This window comes from Salarias fasciatus, chromosome 6, assembly GCF_902148845.1.
Source record: "Salarias fasciatus chromosome 6, fSalaFa1.1, whole genome shotgun sequence".
Taxonomy (NCBI): Eukaryota; Metazoa; Chordata; class Actinopteri; order Blenniiformes; family Blenniidae; genus Salarias; species Salarias fasciatus.
This window is the reverse complement of record NC_043750.1, coordinates 38,083,922-38,103,211: the sequence shown is the minus strand read 5'-3', so window position 1 is coordinate 38,103,211 and position 19,290 is coordinate 38,083,922. Positions and strand designations below refer to the sequence as shown.

General features: G+C 42.2%; 1 protein-coding gene across 1 annotated transcript in view; it reads left to right on the top strand.

Annotated features, from left to right (window-relative positions):
- Positions 1-19,290, top strand: part of dnah6 (dynein, axonemal, heavy chain 6) — a 60,925-nt gene that overhangs the window by 5,927 nt on the left and 35,708 nt on the right. Inside the window, exons 10-32 of the mRNA XM_030093440.1 lie at positions 73-297; positions 380-500; positions 2,738-2,889; positions 4,005-4,157; positions 4,386-4,637; positions 4,756-4,884; positions 5,079-5,192; positions 5,307-5,450; positions 5,554-5,709; positions 6,767-6,817; positions 12,330-12,422; positions 12,519-12,638; positions 13,030-13,210; positions 13,587-13,683; positions 13,786-14,011; positions 14,588-14,752; positions 14,968-15,078; positions 15,201-15,326; positions 15,428-15,583; positions 16,119-16,280; positions 18,058-18,195; positions 18,529-18,696; positions 18,776-18,924. Of these exons, the coding sequence (XP_029949300.1) occupies positions 73-297; positions 380-500; positions 2,738-2,889; positions 4,005-4,157; positions 4,386-4,637; positions 4,756-4,884; positions 5,079-5,192; positions 5,307-5,450; positions 5,554-5,709; positions 6,767-6,817; positions 12,330-12,422; positions 12,519-12,638; positions 13,030-13,210; positions 13,587-13,683; positions 13,786-14,011; positions 14,588-14,752; positions 14,968-15,078; positions 15,201-15,326; positions 15,428-15,583; positions 16,119-16,280; positions 18,058-18,195; positions 18,529-18,696; positions 18,776-18,924 (3,389 nt within the window). The remainder of the gene's footprint in view (positions 1-72; positions 298-379; positions 501-2,737; positions 2,890-4,004; positions 4,158-4,385; positions 4,638-4,755; positions 4,885-5,078; positions 5,193-5,306; positions 5,451-5,553; positions 5,710-6,766; positions 6,818-12,329; positions 12,423-12,518; positions 12,639-13,029; positions 13,211-13,586; positions 13,684-13,785; positions 14,012-14,587; positions 14,753-14,967; positions 15,079-15,200; positions 15,327-15,427; positions 15,584-16,118; positions 16,281-18,057; positions 18,196-18,528; positions 18,697-18,775; positions 18,925-19,290) is intronic.

Sequence of the window (19,290 nt, the reverse complement as noted above, 5' to 3'; positions counted from 1 at the left end):
GTTTGTTTAAACAGCTTTTTTTTTCCCTTTTGAGGTTTTGTGCTGATCATTAAACACATGTTTGCTTCACAGGAGAGCGTGGCAGGAATCCTCAGCTTGCTGGAGAACACCGTCATGTCCGTCAGGACTCTTTCCGCCGATCCTGACGTCAATTCACTGGTCGACTTTGGAAAGCTCAAGGCTGCAAAGTTGCTTCTCCCTACTTCAACCTGTCAGAAAACATATGACAATCGCACTTCGATGGAGTTTGTCCTTGACAATGACAGCCACCTTCAGACCATCAAACAAAATATTAAGGTTGGTTCTTGCTTCGTACGGTTTGAGCTCCTCTCAGATACAACCTGAAAATGTTTGGCCTCACATATGTTCTCCTCTTCAGGAATCGCTCCAGGTCACCTTCGATGCAGCGAGAGTGTACTCGTGCACATTCGGGCGTTTTGCTGTGTTCCTAAAAGAGATTGAAAGCCTGGATTTGGAGGCAATGCGGCGAGAGGATCATGGTAATGTACAAAACATCACCATAAGCACAGCTGCTCCCGCTCGCGGCGCGAAAACACTTGAAAATACAGTAAATCTCAGATTCAGACAGGATGCATTTGTTAGCAGATATAAAGCTGTCATGTGCATCTTCTGGACACTTTAAAACAATATGAGATAAAATGTAAAAGCTCAAATCAGTTTTGCAGGGCTGCCAGAGTGATGTGTTATGTGTGTCTTTACTACCATTGGAATCATTATGTGTTTAAAGAATGCTACTTCATCATTAAACAATCCAGCAGGCAGAAAACATTCTTCTAATGTGTGTTTGCGAGTTACTTCAGAGAGAGAGAGAGAGAGAGAGAGATGACTCGATGTGGAAAGAAAGAAACAACTGATTGTAGGAACACAGGGATTTCCCAGCTTTTTCCTTTTTTCTTAGATTTTATAAACACAGTAAACAGGCAAGTGCATTGTCGAACTTTTTTCATTTGGCTGTTTTTTAAAATTCAAACGCAACAAGGACAAATTGAAGGCCCGTTTGCGTGGCAGCGACTTCAATTGAAGTCGCAAAACTTTTGCTGCATTTGGAGTGTCTGGTTACACTGGACTCGCTCAAAGCCACTGTGAAAACATAAACTTTTGGAAACAGCTCCTAGAGTGGGACTATTTTTTTCAAAACTCGGGCGCTGTCCCGAGTGCACTACTGTGCATGAGAAGAACAATGTTCTTGACATGACATGAATCCCAGTTCGTATTCTCCTGGGACTTTGTAATCCCAGGACCAACAGCCACCTTAATAACAATCCAACTTGGTCATCTGTCCATACAAATGTCTTCGAACTCATTGTGCATGACTGTGTTTTCATTACAAAAACAACGAATAGCCACCCACTAGTGGCCCAACATGCAAAATACATCATTTTCAGTATTTTTGTTGTTTTCATGTAAACAGACACTGTTTTCCAAATGTTGCTGCATAAACATGCAGGCTTTCTGAAGCGGAAATAATGCGTTTTCACTTGAACCGTTGTCATGTAAACATGGCCTAAAAGATGTGTAAGGATGAGAATGTTGGATAGCGTAATGATTGTTGAATGGCCATGCCTGTGATGCATGAGAAATTAGAGAGCTTTTGATTAAAAGTTAATTCAAATTCAAGATTTTGTCACGTTGCTTAATTATCGCAATTAAAAATGTAATGTTATTATCAACTCATATCTTGTGTGTCATGCAAAAAAAAAAAGAAAATCCAGTGTGGATGTCTGATGTGTCACTTGTGTTCCATGGTTCCCTTGAAGACTCTTTTTATTTCTTCTTTGTAATGCCACATGTGCCCATTCTTGAAGCACAATGTTCTTTTTGTCAGATATTTTTGCAACATATTTTCCGAAAGCGTGGCCTCTTTTCATAGCACGTCCTTGTTGTGTTCTACACTTGTGGAAAAAAAACTGGAGAAAACTGGAGTAAAAAAACCCTCAATGTTCTAGTGCAGGTTATCAGTTTCATTTGTCAGCAGCAACTCCACCAGGGAGAAAAAAAAACCCCCTTCTGTACCAATATGTCACAATCACGTTTTCTCTGAGTGCATCACTCAGAAGTGAGAAAAAATGGGTAGATTACTTCTTCGTTGTCACGGTGCTTCACGGCAATAAATGTGATATTATTGGAAAGCCTTTGTTTCTCTTTCAAATCATGCCACATTTGTAAGGATCATGTTTTTGTGATTCGAGCACCCAAGAGAAAATTAGAAAAACCAAAAAGCTTTTCTTTGCTGTTGACTCTTGATGGCTGGGTTGGATTTGGTGGATCAACTCTGGCTCCTCTCTGCGTTGAGAGACACCTGGTCTGCAGCGCCACAGACCCAAAGCAAGAGTCAACAAGAACAACAAAGAAAAGCTGTCTGGTATCGGCAGAAAAGATCTGGCAAATTTTTCGTGATCTCTGCTGCTGATGCAGTGCTTCTTCCTCACAAATGTGGCACAATTTAAAAAGGGCACTGGGCGTGCTTTCCACCAGTGTCAGATTTATTACAGAGAAGCAAATAAGTAATCCACCAAACATGCATTTATTCAGTTTATAATATCAACTGTGTGGAATCTCATTAACTTGAAAACATTTTAAGATCTATTTTCGTTGTTTTATTTCCACTCTGGAATCTTGTGACATTGTGGTTTTATGAAGGAAATATAGCAAGTTGAAATGAATGGTTACACCACGCTGTTCCTTTTCAGTTCATCTGTCTAAAATTTGTTTTCAGATTTGTCCTTCTTTGAAAAAGTGCTGGAGTTATACAACAGCCGGCTGAAGGAGGTCTCGGCGGTTCAAGAGAGGAGACGCCTTGGCTTGCTGCTCGTGGACAATACTCAGCTCAAAAAGAAACTCGTGGCCGCTCACGTCTCTTGTTTGGAGGTTAGCTTGACTTTTGTAAACGCACACGCTAAACACACTCGCATGTAGCAGGAAAGCTAATGTAGCACTTTACAACAACTTTTTCACAACGAACACCATGAGGTGAAAACTCAAACATTTCATTTCCTTTTGGATGTCGATTTATGTGCCAACGGTGCTCCAAGCCACAGTAAACGCAGCTAACATGAAACTTTTTGATGACGTTCCAACTCTGTCGCTGTGCAAACGTGGGAAAACGGTGCACATGCGCACCATGGCTGTGGTAAATAGCTCTTCTGCACCTGCTCATTAACAACAATGCCAGGAAATCTATGTCATTCATGTTGCCATTTAAACGAGGCCAAAGTCTTGCTGGCTGTCAAACTACATTTCAGACATTGACAAGGCAAATGAAAATGTTCACACTCAGTGAACTCCTCCTTAAACAAACCTCTGCAAACAACCTGAAATTTCCTCAGAAAAACACGTTCAACATGATGTTCTGTGTGATCGTGCTGCTTGTCAGATGTTCTTTTCTCTGTCAACGTGGTAGCAAGCCTTGCCTGCTGCTTCCCTGATCTTCTGCTTCAGAGCATTTTCACCCTCTGCTTCAGAGTTCTGAGGCTCACAGGTTTGTTATAGGAGGCTAAATGAAGCACTTCTGTGGGCTCCTGATCGCCACCTTTGACCCTGGCCACTGCTCCCAGTATGTGCAGTTGAGGTTAACAATGAAATGCACAGAAATAATTTCCCCAAGGAGTACCAAAGTATGCTTTCTTTCTTTTTTCCCTGTCTTTCTTGTGTGTCTCCATGAGAGCATGCTGGGAGATTTATTCATTTGGATCGTCCCCTCTGGGAGGCCATTTATTTGACACTCTTGTCTTAGTTTTACATGAAACTGAATGACTCGGTTTGCCAAGTTCTTGGCTTCATTAAGTTTTCAAATTAAAGTTCAGCATTTGAACGGAAAAGCTTGTAGCAAATCATACATGATCCACTCTTTTACATGTGTGTCTGGCACTGCGACTGATATGCTAACATTTATAGTGTTATGAGTATGACCATCAAGCAACGTGAAGTAGGCTAACCACACCACGGTAGCACGTGTTACAGACTTGTGGCCATTTTTGCTCCAGGTCTTCAATGAGATGCTCACGCAGCTGGCTAAGAAGAAGCTGGACGCCGTCATTGCCGAAGTTTGTGAAGCTCAGTTTAAACTGGCGTCTCGACCCTCCACCACAGAGGAGTGGGCCAACGCGCTCATGTTCCTGGATGAGATCAACGAGAGGGTAAGAACCGTGTGTCCGGGGTGCAGTTTGTGATGAAAACAGAAGGGGGAAAGATACTTTATTAATCCTGAGGGAAATTCAAGTGTTCAGCAGCTTGCAGATGAGTGTATGAGATGGACAAATGACCAATGTCTGATGCTGTTGTCATTTGGACTGTTGTGTATTCAGAGTCTGTTGATATTTTAAGACAAGTCCCTTCTCTTGTAATCCCTTTATTTCTTCTACCAGATTACTGTACTTGAAGGGGAGCAGGAGACTATAAATAAATTCTACAGTTTGATCGACATGTACTCCATTCCGACTCCACCTGAGGATCTTGTGGTTTTTGGCACATTGGAACCGTCCATCACCTCGCTGTGGAACCTCATTGACCAGGCAGAAGCATTCAGGGACTCCAGCATGGAGCAGTTCTGCACCTCTTTGACTAAAGACATCAACGACATGCTCGACAAAGTGACAAAAACACAGCAAAAGACACAGGTATGTGGAGGAATCCAATGTAGGTGAATCATTTTTTAAAAGTAATATTCCAACATCTGAAATCTAGAACTACGAAGTTCAGTTGGGATTAAAATTGTTTTGTGTTTTTTGTGTGTAGGATCCACAAATCCTGGACATCAATGCAGACTCCTCTGAAGTGCGAATGCTGCTGGCTGAAATCCAGATTTCCACGGATGAGCTGCAGGCACAGGCAGCCACCTATACCTCCTACCAGAAGAAGCTCAAGGTGCTGATTAGACAGTGTGAACAAGCACAGGAAAAGCTAAAAATGGTCTTAAATTAATAACTGGATGACTCTGTTTTTGAAGCTTTCGCTTCCAGGAGGCAAAAAGTTGTAATGTATTTACAGAGAATACAAATTTTAGTCCAGTGCAGAAATCCCTTAAACGTGTCCAACGTTCTGTCTTTTGATGTGCAAAGCTGGAGGTGACCAAGTTTGGCCCACTGGAGGCTTTGACTGCGGAGTTCAGGCTCAAGCAGCTGCTGTGGGACTCTCTGGACGAGTGGGACTCTTTGCTCAGTGGATGGCAGCAGGTGAGGAGCTCAGGTGCTCCCTGTGTGGGCATGGAAATGCCGACAGCTTGATCCACAGGCATATGTGAACCTCTGCTCTTTTGACCAAACCCTTTGATTTTCGCTCGTCTCCAGAGCACACTTGAACAACTGGACCTGGAGCAGTGCAACTCACAGGTCAACAAATACAACAAGTACGTCAACCAGCTGGACAAAGGCCTGCCACAGAACAGTGTAGTGCCAAGTCTGAGGAACAAGGTTGAAGCCATGAAGCAAAAAGTGGGTGGAGCCAAGTGTGTTTTCATTTAAACTCTTTCTTCAATCACAGTCAGGATACAATATGTCTGAAGTACCTGGGTCCATTTTCCTCATTCTCCCTCAGCTCCCTGTGCTCACGGATCTGCGGAACCCGTGCATGAAACCAGAACACTGGAAGAGCCTGGAGTCAGTCATGAACACCCAGCTGAACGTGGAGGAACTGACTGTCGCTGCGCTGGAGGAATTCAATGTCTTCTCATTTGCCTCGGAGATACAGGAGGTAACAGAGATCACAGCTCGGACCGGACCCTTTCATCACAGAAAATGTCAAACAGCACCAGCTAGTGGCCCCACATGCTAACTACATCATTTCCACATTTCTGTCGTTTCTGTGTAAACAGACGTCGTTTTCAAAACGTGTTTTCACTTGAGCCGTCATGTAAACAGAATTGCATTTTTATCTCTATTATGCAATCTACAACATAGCCATAGGCAGCAGTGGGAGGTAAAAACCTCTCCTTTACTCACAGATGGCAGCTTTCTGCTGAAGAGAAAAGGAGAGAGAAGGAGAGCAATAGGTTAATGGAGGGGCTAATCCACAAGCTGCAGACTTACCTACAAAATGAACCAACTCCAACTTCAGACTGTATCAAACAGCAATGTTTTAAGTTTAACGTTCTGAGGAAAGACTTCTGTACTGAAACTGGTAACTGGATCCATAACAGAGGACATTTAAAAACTAGAAATTTCCATTATGCAGCATTCTGAGAACAAAAAACTTTGTTCATGTAAGATGTGACAAACAGCTCTTTGAAATATGATGGAAACTGTTGGAGCTTTGTTACTTTAAGAGAAAATGTTTAAGTCCTGTTATAGATTTACGTGTGATGTGGTGAAAATGTGATTTCTAATTTTATGCCTTCCAGCACTTCCACTTGTAAGAAGTTATTGGGACACCATCATAGTAGATCAGTAGTAGATCAAACTGAAAAAATATCCAAATATCAAGCACATTTACATCAATCCAAAAGGGTGGCTACAGATCACCTGAGTAATTAACGTTTAGTGTAGTGTGCCACATGGCGCTCGGCATATTTACACGTAGACGCTTCGCTGTGCTCACAAGCCATTGAAATTCAGGCGATCAAAAGGAAAACGTTGAGAAAGAAGTTCAGAGAGTGTGACTCAAGATCATGTGAGTGGCAAAAGAACAAGAATCTCATTAAAATGTTAATCATCCTCCTGGCATCACAGCCACAACACAAAACAGGATTTTTTTTGAATGATATATAGTTTGGTCTTGCAAATTGTCATTTGTTGCAAACTGTCTTTTTTAGATTTCTGGACAGGCTTCAGGAGAGGCATCACTGGAGGCCATTATCGCAAAGGTGTGTGTGGGGCTCAGTATGAACATTTATGCATGTGTTTTATCTTCCTCTCGATCTGCTGATTGAGCGGCCCTGAAAATGAAGTTTGCATTTCTTTGTGTTGATTATGAATTGCTTTTAATCATGCCATTTTGTGCCCGCACATCTTGATTTGATGACTCAGGACTAAACATTTACATAACCATATGCAGCAATTTCTGCCAACACAAGCAAAAATGATTGGTGGCATCCGTCTTATTGAGCTGAAGCTATTTATGTGTCAAGATAAGCTGCAGTGGGTGTGTTTGAATGTGGTGCATCCTGATCACAACATGGTGAAACATGACAGTAATTTAAAAATAAAAATAATGATAAAAAAAAATATCTAGTGATGATGCAAGAAGATGCAGAAAGCTGTTGGGTTTGCAGTCAAATGATTTGAATCTCATTGATTGTTTCTGAGCAGAAGAAATCATATTTAACGGTTAGCAGATCTTAGCTTAGTTTGGTTTGAACAAAACAACACATATCAAATCAGCTAAAACTTTATGGCAACCTGCCTAATGTTGAAAACTCTGCCTTTTGCTGTCCAATCAGGCCCGTGCTTTGTGGAATCAGCTTTATTAGACCTATGAAAGTGTATTGTAGTTCGTTAAGAGCAGATTTTTAAAGTCCAAGAAGCTGGAGGACAGGGCCTCCATAGGACATCAGAACTTTAGAGATCCTCTGACCCAGTTGTCTCATCTAAATTAGGTTTTTCTCCATTATTACTGAGGACTTATTCAAGTCCTCATAGTTGTCTGAATGGTCCTACCTCTAACACCAAATACTCTCTCAGTCTGTTATGACTGAACTGTTGATACATCACTAAAGAATTGAGGCACTGCTTGATGTTTATTTTCCCATCACTTAGTTATTTCTTCCTGCTTGTATTCTTTACACTAAGCTGTCTTAGTTCTTGAAGCACATTCCCTGCATTGCAACACATTCCTTCACATCTAAAGAATTCACAGAAACTCAGCACAATTGTCTTTTATTGACTGTTTCATTTCTGTCACAATCCTCATACAGTTCATATATGTGCTGCACACACACACACACACACACACACACACACACACACACACACACACACACACACACACACACAAAGAAACTCAGTGACAAGCATATATGAAGGTATATATAGGGCCCCAGTGCTGTCCATGGTGCTGAAAGTTCTAAGCAAAGCATGCTGTGTGCCAAACATACGCCAACAGAGTGCATACGCAAACACACACACTCTCTCTCTCTCACACACACACACACACACACACACACACACACACACACACATACATACCCGTTTTCCTTACCCCGTGGGACAGGGAGGCTCCTCGTGGGATCCACCCTTGCTGAAGAGTGTATAGATGCCATTTTAACTCCTAAATTTTTTTAAAAATTCCTGTGAGTTTGAAAATCACTTGCAACTTCAAACACTCTCACACAAATTCAAAACCTGAATTTTTGTCCCAATGTGGACCCGTTTGCCTCAGTCAGACTTTTAGGCCCCGATGGAGACCATTCAGCCATGTTATGTCTGTTAGCCTGACTGAGACAGAGAGAAGCAGTTTTTTTTCAGATCTCCAGTGATGGTGATGGAACTTGAACAAACAACACTGTATGTGATCATTAGAAGGATCATTCTGATCTCTAGGGAAGTGTTACTAGATAAAAAAAGAGGCTTCTTATAGGAATCCAAACTACTTTAATATTTGTTCTGTAAAAGCCTTTTGTCCAGTTCTGTGAAATTGCACTAACATGAAGGACAAACTGTCACTGAACAGAACAATTTTCGAAGTCAAACAATGACAACATGTGCAGTGCACTATCTAATAAACTCATTTTTCCACTTATGATTGATGATTTCAAGGTCTTGTCCACAGCACAGACTTCTTCCTGTGTCCAGCTTCTCTTCTTTGAGGCTTCTGTGAAAGAAAAGAGGGGGAGAAATACAACTAAGATTGGAGACAAGTCAGTCCACAGCAAATAAATGTCTCCGACACTGATTTGTTTGGTCACTTTAAATTGATAGTGTAGTCTAGACCTGCTCTACACAGAATCTGTTTGGAGGTAACTTCCTACAATTTGATGCTATTAACCCTCTGGGGTCAGATATGACAGCAGACCATGTACCTGGAATAAAACTTAATAACTTCATCTACATGTCATAGAATCTCAGAGTTTATTTTGGATGAAAGTTAACAGCTGCATCCATTCTGAAGAGTGTTTCGGTGTGATTTTAGTTCTTTCATAAGCTGAGACATCTCCTGGAACACTGGTTTCTTTTTTGGACTTGTGCACAAGTTGTCTATTCTGTTATTTCACAACCATAAAGAACCAAGAGTAACAGTGGTGTAATCAGTGTTTGATACCTGTTTCACAGCCGTCACTGGCAGACTCGGGATATGTCGAGGATCCTGTCAAAAGTGGAATTATGTTGATTATTGTGAATATCAACCTAAAAACTGTCAGCTACCTGGCAACAAACCTTTAGAAACTTAAAGAAAGTCAATAAGTATCTATTTCAATGCTTTTGAAAGTGTATGAAATACCGATTTGAGGGTCATTGAGACTCATGTTGACGCCTCTTCTTCCAGCCAGAGGGTCCTATCAAAGGAATAATTACTACATTAATACAAGATAATAACTGACAGCTGGTAACACATACTGTTTAAATGACGGCAACCTGCAGTAAGACTTAAAAACACCTGATCGTCACTGTAACAGTTCAGTTTATAAGAGTTTGTCTTAAAAACATCTTAATAACGAATAAAAAACAGCATTTAAGGGGGAAAATACCTCCTTCACAGTCATCAGTGTTAGACTCAAGTTGACGCCTCTTCCCAGAGCCAGAGGGTCCTGTTAAAATAAAAATTTCAAAGTATTTTTCCATTCAAAATAATGATCAAACAAACAGTAAATTCTGCATCTTGCTTTTCTCACAAAGCAATACATTATTTCTACTAGTGGCTTTAAACCTAAAGCAGGGGTGTCAAACTGTTCCTTCAGGGCTGCTGTGCACGTTTTGGATGTTTCTCAACATCAGCACATCGGAATGTCATGCTGGTGTTCCTCAAGCTTGGAAAAAAGTCCAATGACGAGCCCTTCATTCCAACCAGCTGTTTGGATACTGGGATAGGCTTAAAGCACTCAGGATGTTGACCCTGAAGAGCATATGTACGACTACATACGTAACTTAAAGCGCCACATGATTTTTAAATGTTGAGCTGCTGTTAGCTTAGTGCTAGTGCTTAGTGCGTAGCTTAGAGCTTAGTGATGAGAGAGGTGCTAACCCAACCTTTAGATGTTTACTCAAACATAGCATGTGCTAAGTGCCGCTACTGAGTCTTTAGTTTACCTTTAGTGGCAAGTTCAACTCCTCCAGGGCCCATCATAGTTTTGCGGTCCTTCTGTCAAAAAAATAATGTCAACAATTAGCAGAGCCAAGAGAAACAAGATAGACAGGGTCACAGATGTTAATCCCACTGAATATTTAATTTTCATCTTTTTCACCTGAAGCTACTCAGAGGGTGTTTGAGGCTACTCAGAGGGGGACGCCTCCAAGGGCAAAAGACATGCAAAGTAAAAAAATGTCCACTGGTGTATTCTCGGTGGGGTTGTTAAAGGGTTAACCGTGTTAGGTGCTCAGCTGATCAGAGGGCAAACTCACACGCACACTGTCGGATCTTGTCAAAGGTGGTACGTCTGGTTCATTACTGGTACCACCGCCTGAGCTTTCAGGGAGACACGGATCTGCTGATCCTGAGCTTGATTCCTATGAGGAAAAAACAACATGTCTCAAAAGAGGGACAGTTCTAAATACTGTAAAATACTGGTATGTACAAAAATCAGTTGTAAAATCCCTACATTACATTTTAGCAGGGCTACGTTAAACTCTGAATCAATTCAACTTTGCTTTATGTATGTTTCACCAAATAGAACAGAGTGACTGCTAGACACTTTTACCAAGAAATCCAGCAGTTCACCATGAGCAAGAAGGGACTGAGGAAAGGAAAGGAAAAACTCATTTTTAACAGAAAGAACCCTGCAGAACCAGGCTCAGAGGAGAACCCTGCAGAACCAGGCTCAGAGGAGGAGAACCTGCAGAACTAGGCTCAGAGGAGGAGGCTTTCTGCTATTCTGGTCAGAGTGAGGAGACAGAACGAGAAAAGGAAAAGCCAGATAGTTTGATTCTCTGAATCAGCTCAGCATTGCTCCACCTGCTGCAGGTGGATGAGAGCAGGAAGGCTTCAGACCACAAACCTCGGGGATCCTGGAGGGAGGTGTTGAATGAGGGGAGGGAAGGAGAGAGAGAGAGAGAAGGAGAGGGAGGGAGGGGGAGAGGGAGGGAGGGAGAGAGAGGGGGGGAGTGGGAGAGAGACTACAGGAGAGTGGAGCATAGGTTCCAGAACAGAACCCTCAGGAACTCCATGTTTAGATTCAGTCTGGGCTGAAGAGTCATTAATTAAGTGGAACGTGTCTGTTAAATGTGATTGAAACCAGTTCAATGCTATGATACACCATTATAAGTAAATCAATGCTATGATACACCATTATAAGTAAATCCAATAGATAATTAGCTCATGAAAATGCAATACTGTGGCCATTTCTGCAGATGTAAGATGCAGTGGCAGACATTTTCTTCTTCTTCCATCACTGAAATTGAGGCAAAGTAATTCAGTAACATTGTTTTAAGTTTAAACATTAAGTTGAAAAAGTATAAATCTTTATGAAAGATGGAGTTTTTTGACACACACACACTTGTACACACTCTCCGGAAAAGTGACCCCATGGGTGCAAACTTCCAAACTGCAGTACATCATAATGGCCAATAGGGGGCGCTGTCCAAAAATACACTTTGTGAAAAATGTGACTCTGTGGGGTCCACTTTTTTTTTCAAAGAAAATCACACTAGGCATATCAGGAGGCCATTTTCTACTCATTCCAATGCTCGTGCCCGTGGGGACTGGGTTTTGGGCCGGTAAAAATCGGTCGGCGTGAGTGATGTGTCAGGTCGTGGACCCCATCGGGATATAAACAGACACACACACACACACACACACACACACACACACACACACACACACACACACAAAGACACTCAGTCACAAGCATATATGCAGGCATATATGGGGCAACAGCACTGTCCATGGTGCTGAAAGTTCTACATGCAATTACAAAGTATGTTGATTGCCACACATATGCCAACAGTCATAGAAATGTAAACACACACACACACACACACACACACACACACACACACACACACACACACACACACACAGAGCAAATGGCCTTGATTGAAAACATACTACTTAATGCTCCAGAGAGTCAGAACCCATCTGATGCAACTGAAATCTTGTATTATTGAATTTCAGGTAATAATATGAGTATTCTGTTGCGGCTGCTGTTTTTCACCATGAAATATTGCTTTTGAGATATTAAAGATGTATTTATTGAAAACATGGCGATGACTCAATGCTGCTTGCAGGTGGAGGAGGTGTGGAGGACCACAGAGTTCATGGTGCTGTCTCATGGAGACTCCAGCGAAGTCTTCATTCTGGGAGGCACAGATGATATCCAGGTGGTGTCACGCACACTATCTACAGTGAAGCAGCATTATTGTCCCAGTCTGTCCCATTTATTTTCTCTCTTTCTCTGCCTCGTGTCTACTGTGAAGGTGCTCCTGGACGACAGCATTATAAATGTCGGCACTGTGGCATCTTCACGCTATGTAGGTCCCATCAAGCCGAAGGTGGACAAACTGCTGAGACGGCTGACCCTCTTTAACCAAACACTGGTAAAGCACATTAAGGACGACCATAGAATGATGTTTAATTTGGCTCCGAGTGATTTCCACCCAGATTGTAATGACTTTTCTGCCTCACTAAATACAGATCTGATTTGGTTTACTCTGGATTTATCTTTCAAAGTTAGCTAGTAGCTCTCCCTAGTGGCTAAAACCTAGAAGCCAAAGTGCTTCCTGTGAGTTCACTGAGTTCACGTTTCAGTTCATTTAGCAGGGGATTAACAAAGGTGCTTTGTGTGATTGTTTTTCTCAACTTTTCAATCCTTCATCTGCTCACATTGTCTCTTCTGCATTACCCTCTGTGTTTTTCTCTTCTGAATCCAATTTTTCCCGTGTAATTCACTGAGATATGTGGTACTCAGTTGTCCCCATTCCTTTCCAGGACGAGTGGCTCACATGCCAGAGAAACTGGCTGTACCTGGAGAGTATCTTCTTGGCCCCTGACATCAAGAGGCAGCTGCCCGCAGAGTCCAAGATGTTTCTTAAGGTGGACAGATCCTGGAAGAAGATCATGGCGCAGGTCAAAAGACTGCCCAATGCGCTCAGAATTGCCACACAGCCCGGTGGGTTTGCTGTTCCATTATTTACCCATCACCCAAAAGCGCTGCCCGATCGATTAATATGAGTGCTAATCAGGATCCATTATTAACTCTCTGCAATCTATAGATCGCACCTGACACATAGAAATAAATAAATCTATGTTCAAGTATACACACACCTCTCTACAACTACGTACTCTTCTTCATTCACACATGTCTCTAATTCAACACATCTGAAACGTCAGTCAGAAACTGTTCGTTACTGCCAAGTGTTCAGTCCTTCTCGACAGTCCTGAAGTAACAGACATGTAAATGAAAGAAGCACATAGAATGAATATGTCGTGTATGTATCTTTATGAAATGCACTGTCACGGTGTATAACCTTAATTTGTCTGAACAGATCTGCTGGAAACTTTCCAGAACAACAACACCCTTTTGGATGAGATACAGAAGTGTCTGGAAGCTTATCTGGAGTCCAAAAGAGTCGTGTTTCCAAGGTTTGTTTTTTGATAGGCGCATCATTGCTTATTTAGCATTTGTAAGCTGATGTATCATGTTAAGTACTTGGATTTCCATCATCTATTTATCACAATTTACAGATTTTACTTCTTATCCAACGATGAGCTGCTCAAGATTTTGGCCCAGACACGAAACCCTCAGGCGGTGCAGCCTCACCTGCGGAAGTGTTTCGATGCGATCACACGGCTGGAGTTCGCTTTGCTCCCTGAAAAATCGCCCGGCCACATTGGGACGGTTGATACTAAGCAACAGGAGAGCATATATAGCAACGACATCCTGAGCATGATTTCACCAGAGGGAGAGAAGGTTAGATCTGAGGAACTTTAACACGTTTGGTCACGATTCCCTGTTGACTGTTTACAGCCTACAGACCCGTTCCAACTTATAGAAGGAGTGAGTGATAAAGATATTAATACTCCTTGCTTTATTGGGATTGGACAGTTGGGCTCACTACTTTTCTTGTAAAATTACCAAATGAAATGAAAAGCAGAATAAACCTCCACTCATTATCAACAGTATCAGCAGGAAAAACTTGTCATTTTAGCCTATGAAGCGCATTTGAGTAGTTCCAGTGGGAAATTAAAACATAATTGAGGACATGGAACAGTTTTCTCTCAATATCAGCTGATACACACTCCTGCTGTCTATCCAAATTCCACATTTAGTAACACACAAATGCAACAAAGTTGGCTGGTAAACACAGTTTGATACTAGAGGGTCACAAGCTGCTTTCAGTTGTTTTTTTGTTTGTTTGTCTTTGTTGTTGTGCTGGAGCCCAGTTTTTGTTGCACCAGGCTGTAAGAATTGGCGCAAACTGAATAAATAATATGAAACAGAACCAAATTCGAAACTTTTGCTTGATTTGTTCTTGTGTGAATGCAGGTCTGTTTGAGTAAAGGACTCAAAGCGCAGGGCAACGTGGAAGACTGGCTTTGCAGGTTGGAGGAGGCCATGTTCTCCTCCCTGCAGCGCCTCAGCAAGGCTGCCATCGTAGACTACCAGGAGAAGTCCCGGGAGGAGTGGGTGGTGGCTGGACACCCATCACAGGTATACACACACACACACACACACACACACACACACACACACACACACACACACACACACACACACACGATGTGTGATGATAATGGTGTTAAATGCCAGGTTGTTCTCCACTGAACTGAATTTTCATTGTTATTTCTTCAGTTTTATTTGATAGATTTAGTGATTTATTGCTGTTTATTCATTATGTCGTGTGCGTGTGTGTGTGTGTCCACCAGGTGGTACTGACCATCTCGCAAATGATGTGGTGCAGAGACATGGAGGCCTGCCTGGAGGGAGACCACGACCACTCTGCTGCCTTGCAGCAATTTGAACAAATCAACTTTGATGTAACCAATTACTTTACCGCTGTTATTTCCCTCACTGCCTTAGGAATTAAATTTGAACTTGTTGCCAGTGTTTTAATGTCATCTTTCCATCCAACCCAACTGAAGTGACTATGTGTGTCCAGAGACTGAATGCCTTGGCAGCACTGGTGCGAGGACAGCTGCCTGCTTTACACCGGAATATCATCACAGCCCTCATTACCATTGATGTTCATGCCAGGGACATTGTCTCTGATCTGGTTCGGCAGAAGGTACAATAGAACAATATCAGTGGTTCTGTAAAGTATGTAGAAAAACTGTGATCAGAGAAAAAAGAGCAGCTCATCACTTGAAGTGACTGTTTTTTTTCCAGGTGGACAGCAGGTCCAGCTTTGAATGGCAGAGACAGCTACGCTACTACTGGGACATCAGCTTGGACAACTGTGTAGCCACGATGGCTCTTTCCACCTACACTTATGGCTATGAATATCTGGGAGCCTGTCCCAGGCTGGTGATCACTCCACTGACGGTGACAGACACTGTGATCTTAAAAACATATATGCACTCGAAAACTGTAGTCCTGATTGTGAGTTTGGCTCTGTGCTTCACCAAAGTTAACAGTAAGAGCAAACTTTCTGAATAAAGTTAATCTATATAACAGGATAGCGTCCTATGAGTGACTACTTTTTGTGGTGTATCGACACTCACACACTGTTTGCTACTTTCCCAGACCTTTAGTGTAGCTGACTGAGTTTTAGCTGCCTGTGAGCAGATTTTGTTGCTTTGGAAATGCCAAAGCCAGAACAAAAGAAGAGAGCTCTGGCTTTCTTATGTCAATTTGATCTAATAACTATTATTAACTTTAGCATTAATTATTATTTAGAAGGCAAGCTGTCATAGTCTGAAGCCCAGACTCTCTAGCGTCATGTCATTGTGATTGCTCTTTAAGCCGCTCACAGATGCTGCAATCAGAACGGCACAAAATTCAATGGTGTTTTTTCAGTTTGTCAAAAATTCCATTCCTCCGTCCTGGCCTGGCTTCCTCATTTTGCTATGATGTGCAGGACCGATGCTACCTGTGCCTGATGGGAGCTCTCCAGCTGGACTTGGGTGGCGCTCCAGCCGGGCCAGCAGGAACCGGCAAAACAGAGACCACCAAGGACCTGGCCAAGGCCCTGGCCATCCAGTGTGTGGTCTTCAACTGCTCTGATGGCCTGGACTATAAGGTTGACTATGAGAGATTTCACACTATACTGTATACATACAGTGTATCTGATTGTATATATATATTTTTTTTTTATTATTGACTGCTGGCTTGGATGTTTTGGATCTCTCTTGGAAGAAATACATGTTTACCCCACCGCTTTGACTCTGGCTGTACCAGTGAGCTGTTGACAGTAGATGGCAGTATTGCAAAAGCAGTCATTTCTCCTGCTTTGCTCCACTGACAGAGCTGCAGCTTTGCTCTTACTTAAATGTAGATTTTCTTCTCCTTGTCTTTGCGATCAGAGAGTTTCTTCTCTTTTTTAACTTTGAATATCATTGCAGTCTTGAAATCAAAAGTAGACATGGCCTCATTCAGTTCTCATTGGGACTGACGGAGAGGTCTTTCAATACGTATCATTCATTGTCTTGATTTGTTCACAAACTGTTTTCCTCACCCTTCGTCAGTTATTGTCAGCCGAAAAATGAGACTAATATTCCTCCCATGAGTACGTTACAATCTTCAGCTGAATCTCATGCGCTGGGAAACATCCAAAGTGCATTTTTAACCTTGAAACACACCTTGCTTTTCATTTTAAAGTTAAACACAGCTCTGTCTCCCACTGAAGTGTTGACAACACAACCACTAAAATGGCTGGAAAGCCATTCGTACTCTGTCGTATTTGATTATCGCTGCACCCCAATGTGTATTAGATCTGGACGTTCCTCTGATTGAGCCATGCAGGCCTCTGGTTTTGTGTGAAAGGATTGTTTTTTTCATGTCTTAGTCTTTTATATTTTAGTGAAATTATACATGTTGTGGTTTGCAAATCACACCTTTGCCTCTAAACACAAATTTTGTCTCATTATATTTAGTATTGAACCTGATATAACAAGCATGAGACATCACGCCTTTTTCTAGTCGATTACAAGAGTTAGTTGCCAGTCATTTTAGTTGAGGGGCCGCACGAGACCAACTTGGATCCCAGTCAAGGCAGAAAAATAAAAGGATGCCCTATGAACTCAAAATGTTTCCCTTTGCTGCCCCGCAGCTTTGTAAGCAGAAGTTTGCTAGTTTGAATCCCTCTGCTGACGGGTCACCGCTGTGGCTCCCTGAGCAAATCCCTGAACCCCAAACTAGCTTCAGGAGGAGCAGCCGGCGTGAGAGTAAATCAAACGTGCACATAATCAGTGACCCCAGAGGGCGGCAGCTGAAACAGACCCGCTCTCTAGAGCAGACAAAAGCTTTCACTCCCCAACAAATACTCATATTTAGTGCTTTTTTGAAACAGTTTGTAGGAACAGTTTGAAATTTGTCCTGATATCTCCTTTGTCACAGTGCGTCTTTCCAAACTGTTGCGTAAAGTCTGCTGTTCTGAAGACTTCTGCAGCCTTCAGCTTGCTTGTTCTGTTTCCTTAAATTCACCCTCGGTGTATGGATTTTATCCATTGTAATTTCACAAGCAAATAAAGTGGATGTTGTTAAAAAGCAGATGCTTAGTTCGAGGTCTCAGTGTTCTGTAATATCTTCTGATCTTAATCAAACAGTGCACACCAGTGTGTCCAATTTAGAAACACAAGGTTTTTTTGACAAAAAAGATTACATTTAATTTTGGGATTTTTACTTTTGTCTGTCATCTTTGATTCAGATTTGAAACCTCTGGTGGGAAAGCTCAGATTTTTTCAGAGCGTGTGTGTGTGTGTTTGACACTCCAGTTTAATTTTTAGTCCAAAAAAATTAAAGTCTTAATTTTCCACAGGCAATTTGTGTCCTCAATTAAGTGCATTACTCTTTTCCAGATGATGGGCCGCTTCTTTAGCGGCCTGGCTCAGTCGGGTGCTTGGTGCTGCTTTGATGAATTTAACCGGATTGACATCGAAGTGCTGTCGGTCATCGCTCAGCAGCTCATAACCATCCGAAACGCCAAAGCCGCTAAGGTACACAGAACTAGAAATTAGATTTCATTATGATGAGCTTCACAACTTTAATTTGCTTTTAGGTTTTAAGAAAAGTGAAATTTAACCCTAGGTTATTTAATTTAAACACTTTGAGAAAAAAAAATTCTAAAACTCAATGAGATTTCATGTCTGTCTTTATTTCATGTCTGTCTTTATGTGCAGAGCAAGTCTTCCTTAAATGAGGTTAACAGTTGATTTAAATGTAGTTATACTGGACCACAATCCGGTCTGTAGGTCGCAACTTTCATGGTTAATTTCATATTGATGTCAAACTACATGAGCAGGAGTGTGTAAATATGTCATTCCGAGCAGCTGTCAAGGTTTCGATTCGAAGGCCAAGAGATCAAGCTGGTGAAGACATGTGCTGCCTTCATCACCATGAACCCGGGCTACGCTGGAAGAACAGAACTCCCCGACAACCTCAAAGCTCTGTTTAGACCGATCGCCATGATGGTGCCAAATTATGCACTCATTGCCGAGGTACCATGGTGTCTGAATCTCTCCTCCATGTTTACCTTATTCTCAGTCTTCCTAACTGTGACTGAATTACGCTGTCCAGGTGATTTTATATTCGGAGGGATTCGAGTCCAGTAAGACCCTCGCGAGGAAGATGACCCAGATGTACAAGCTGTGCTCGGAGCAGCTGTCCCAGCAGGACCACTATGACTTTGGCATGAGAGCCGTCAAATCTGTCCTGGTCATGGCAGGGTTAGAACATCGCACTGACACACATGTGCACTCACTTATGCAGACAAACAAACATTTGCCTTTTCCCAGAGGTCCCTGCCTGACTCACACAAACGCGCATGCATGAATACATTCAGTATATTTAGCCTCAACGTACAGAGTGTTCTGTGAAAGAGTTTGAATGGTAAATCGCCTTTGAGCTTTGAGCCGCACACGATTCTTTAGTGCAGTGCAGGGACAGTTGAATACGGCCAGGGACCATCCAGATTAAAGGGTAAGAGCCTCTGATAGCTGAAGTGACCCCATTCTTTCTTGAGAGGATGGCAAAATGAGCAATGCATCTGCTTCTTCACTTAACCATTGGCGTCTGAAATTACTTCACAGGGT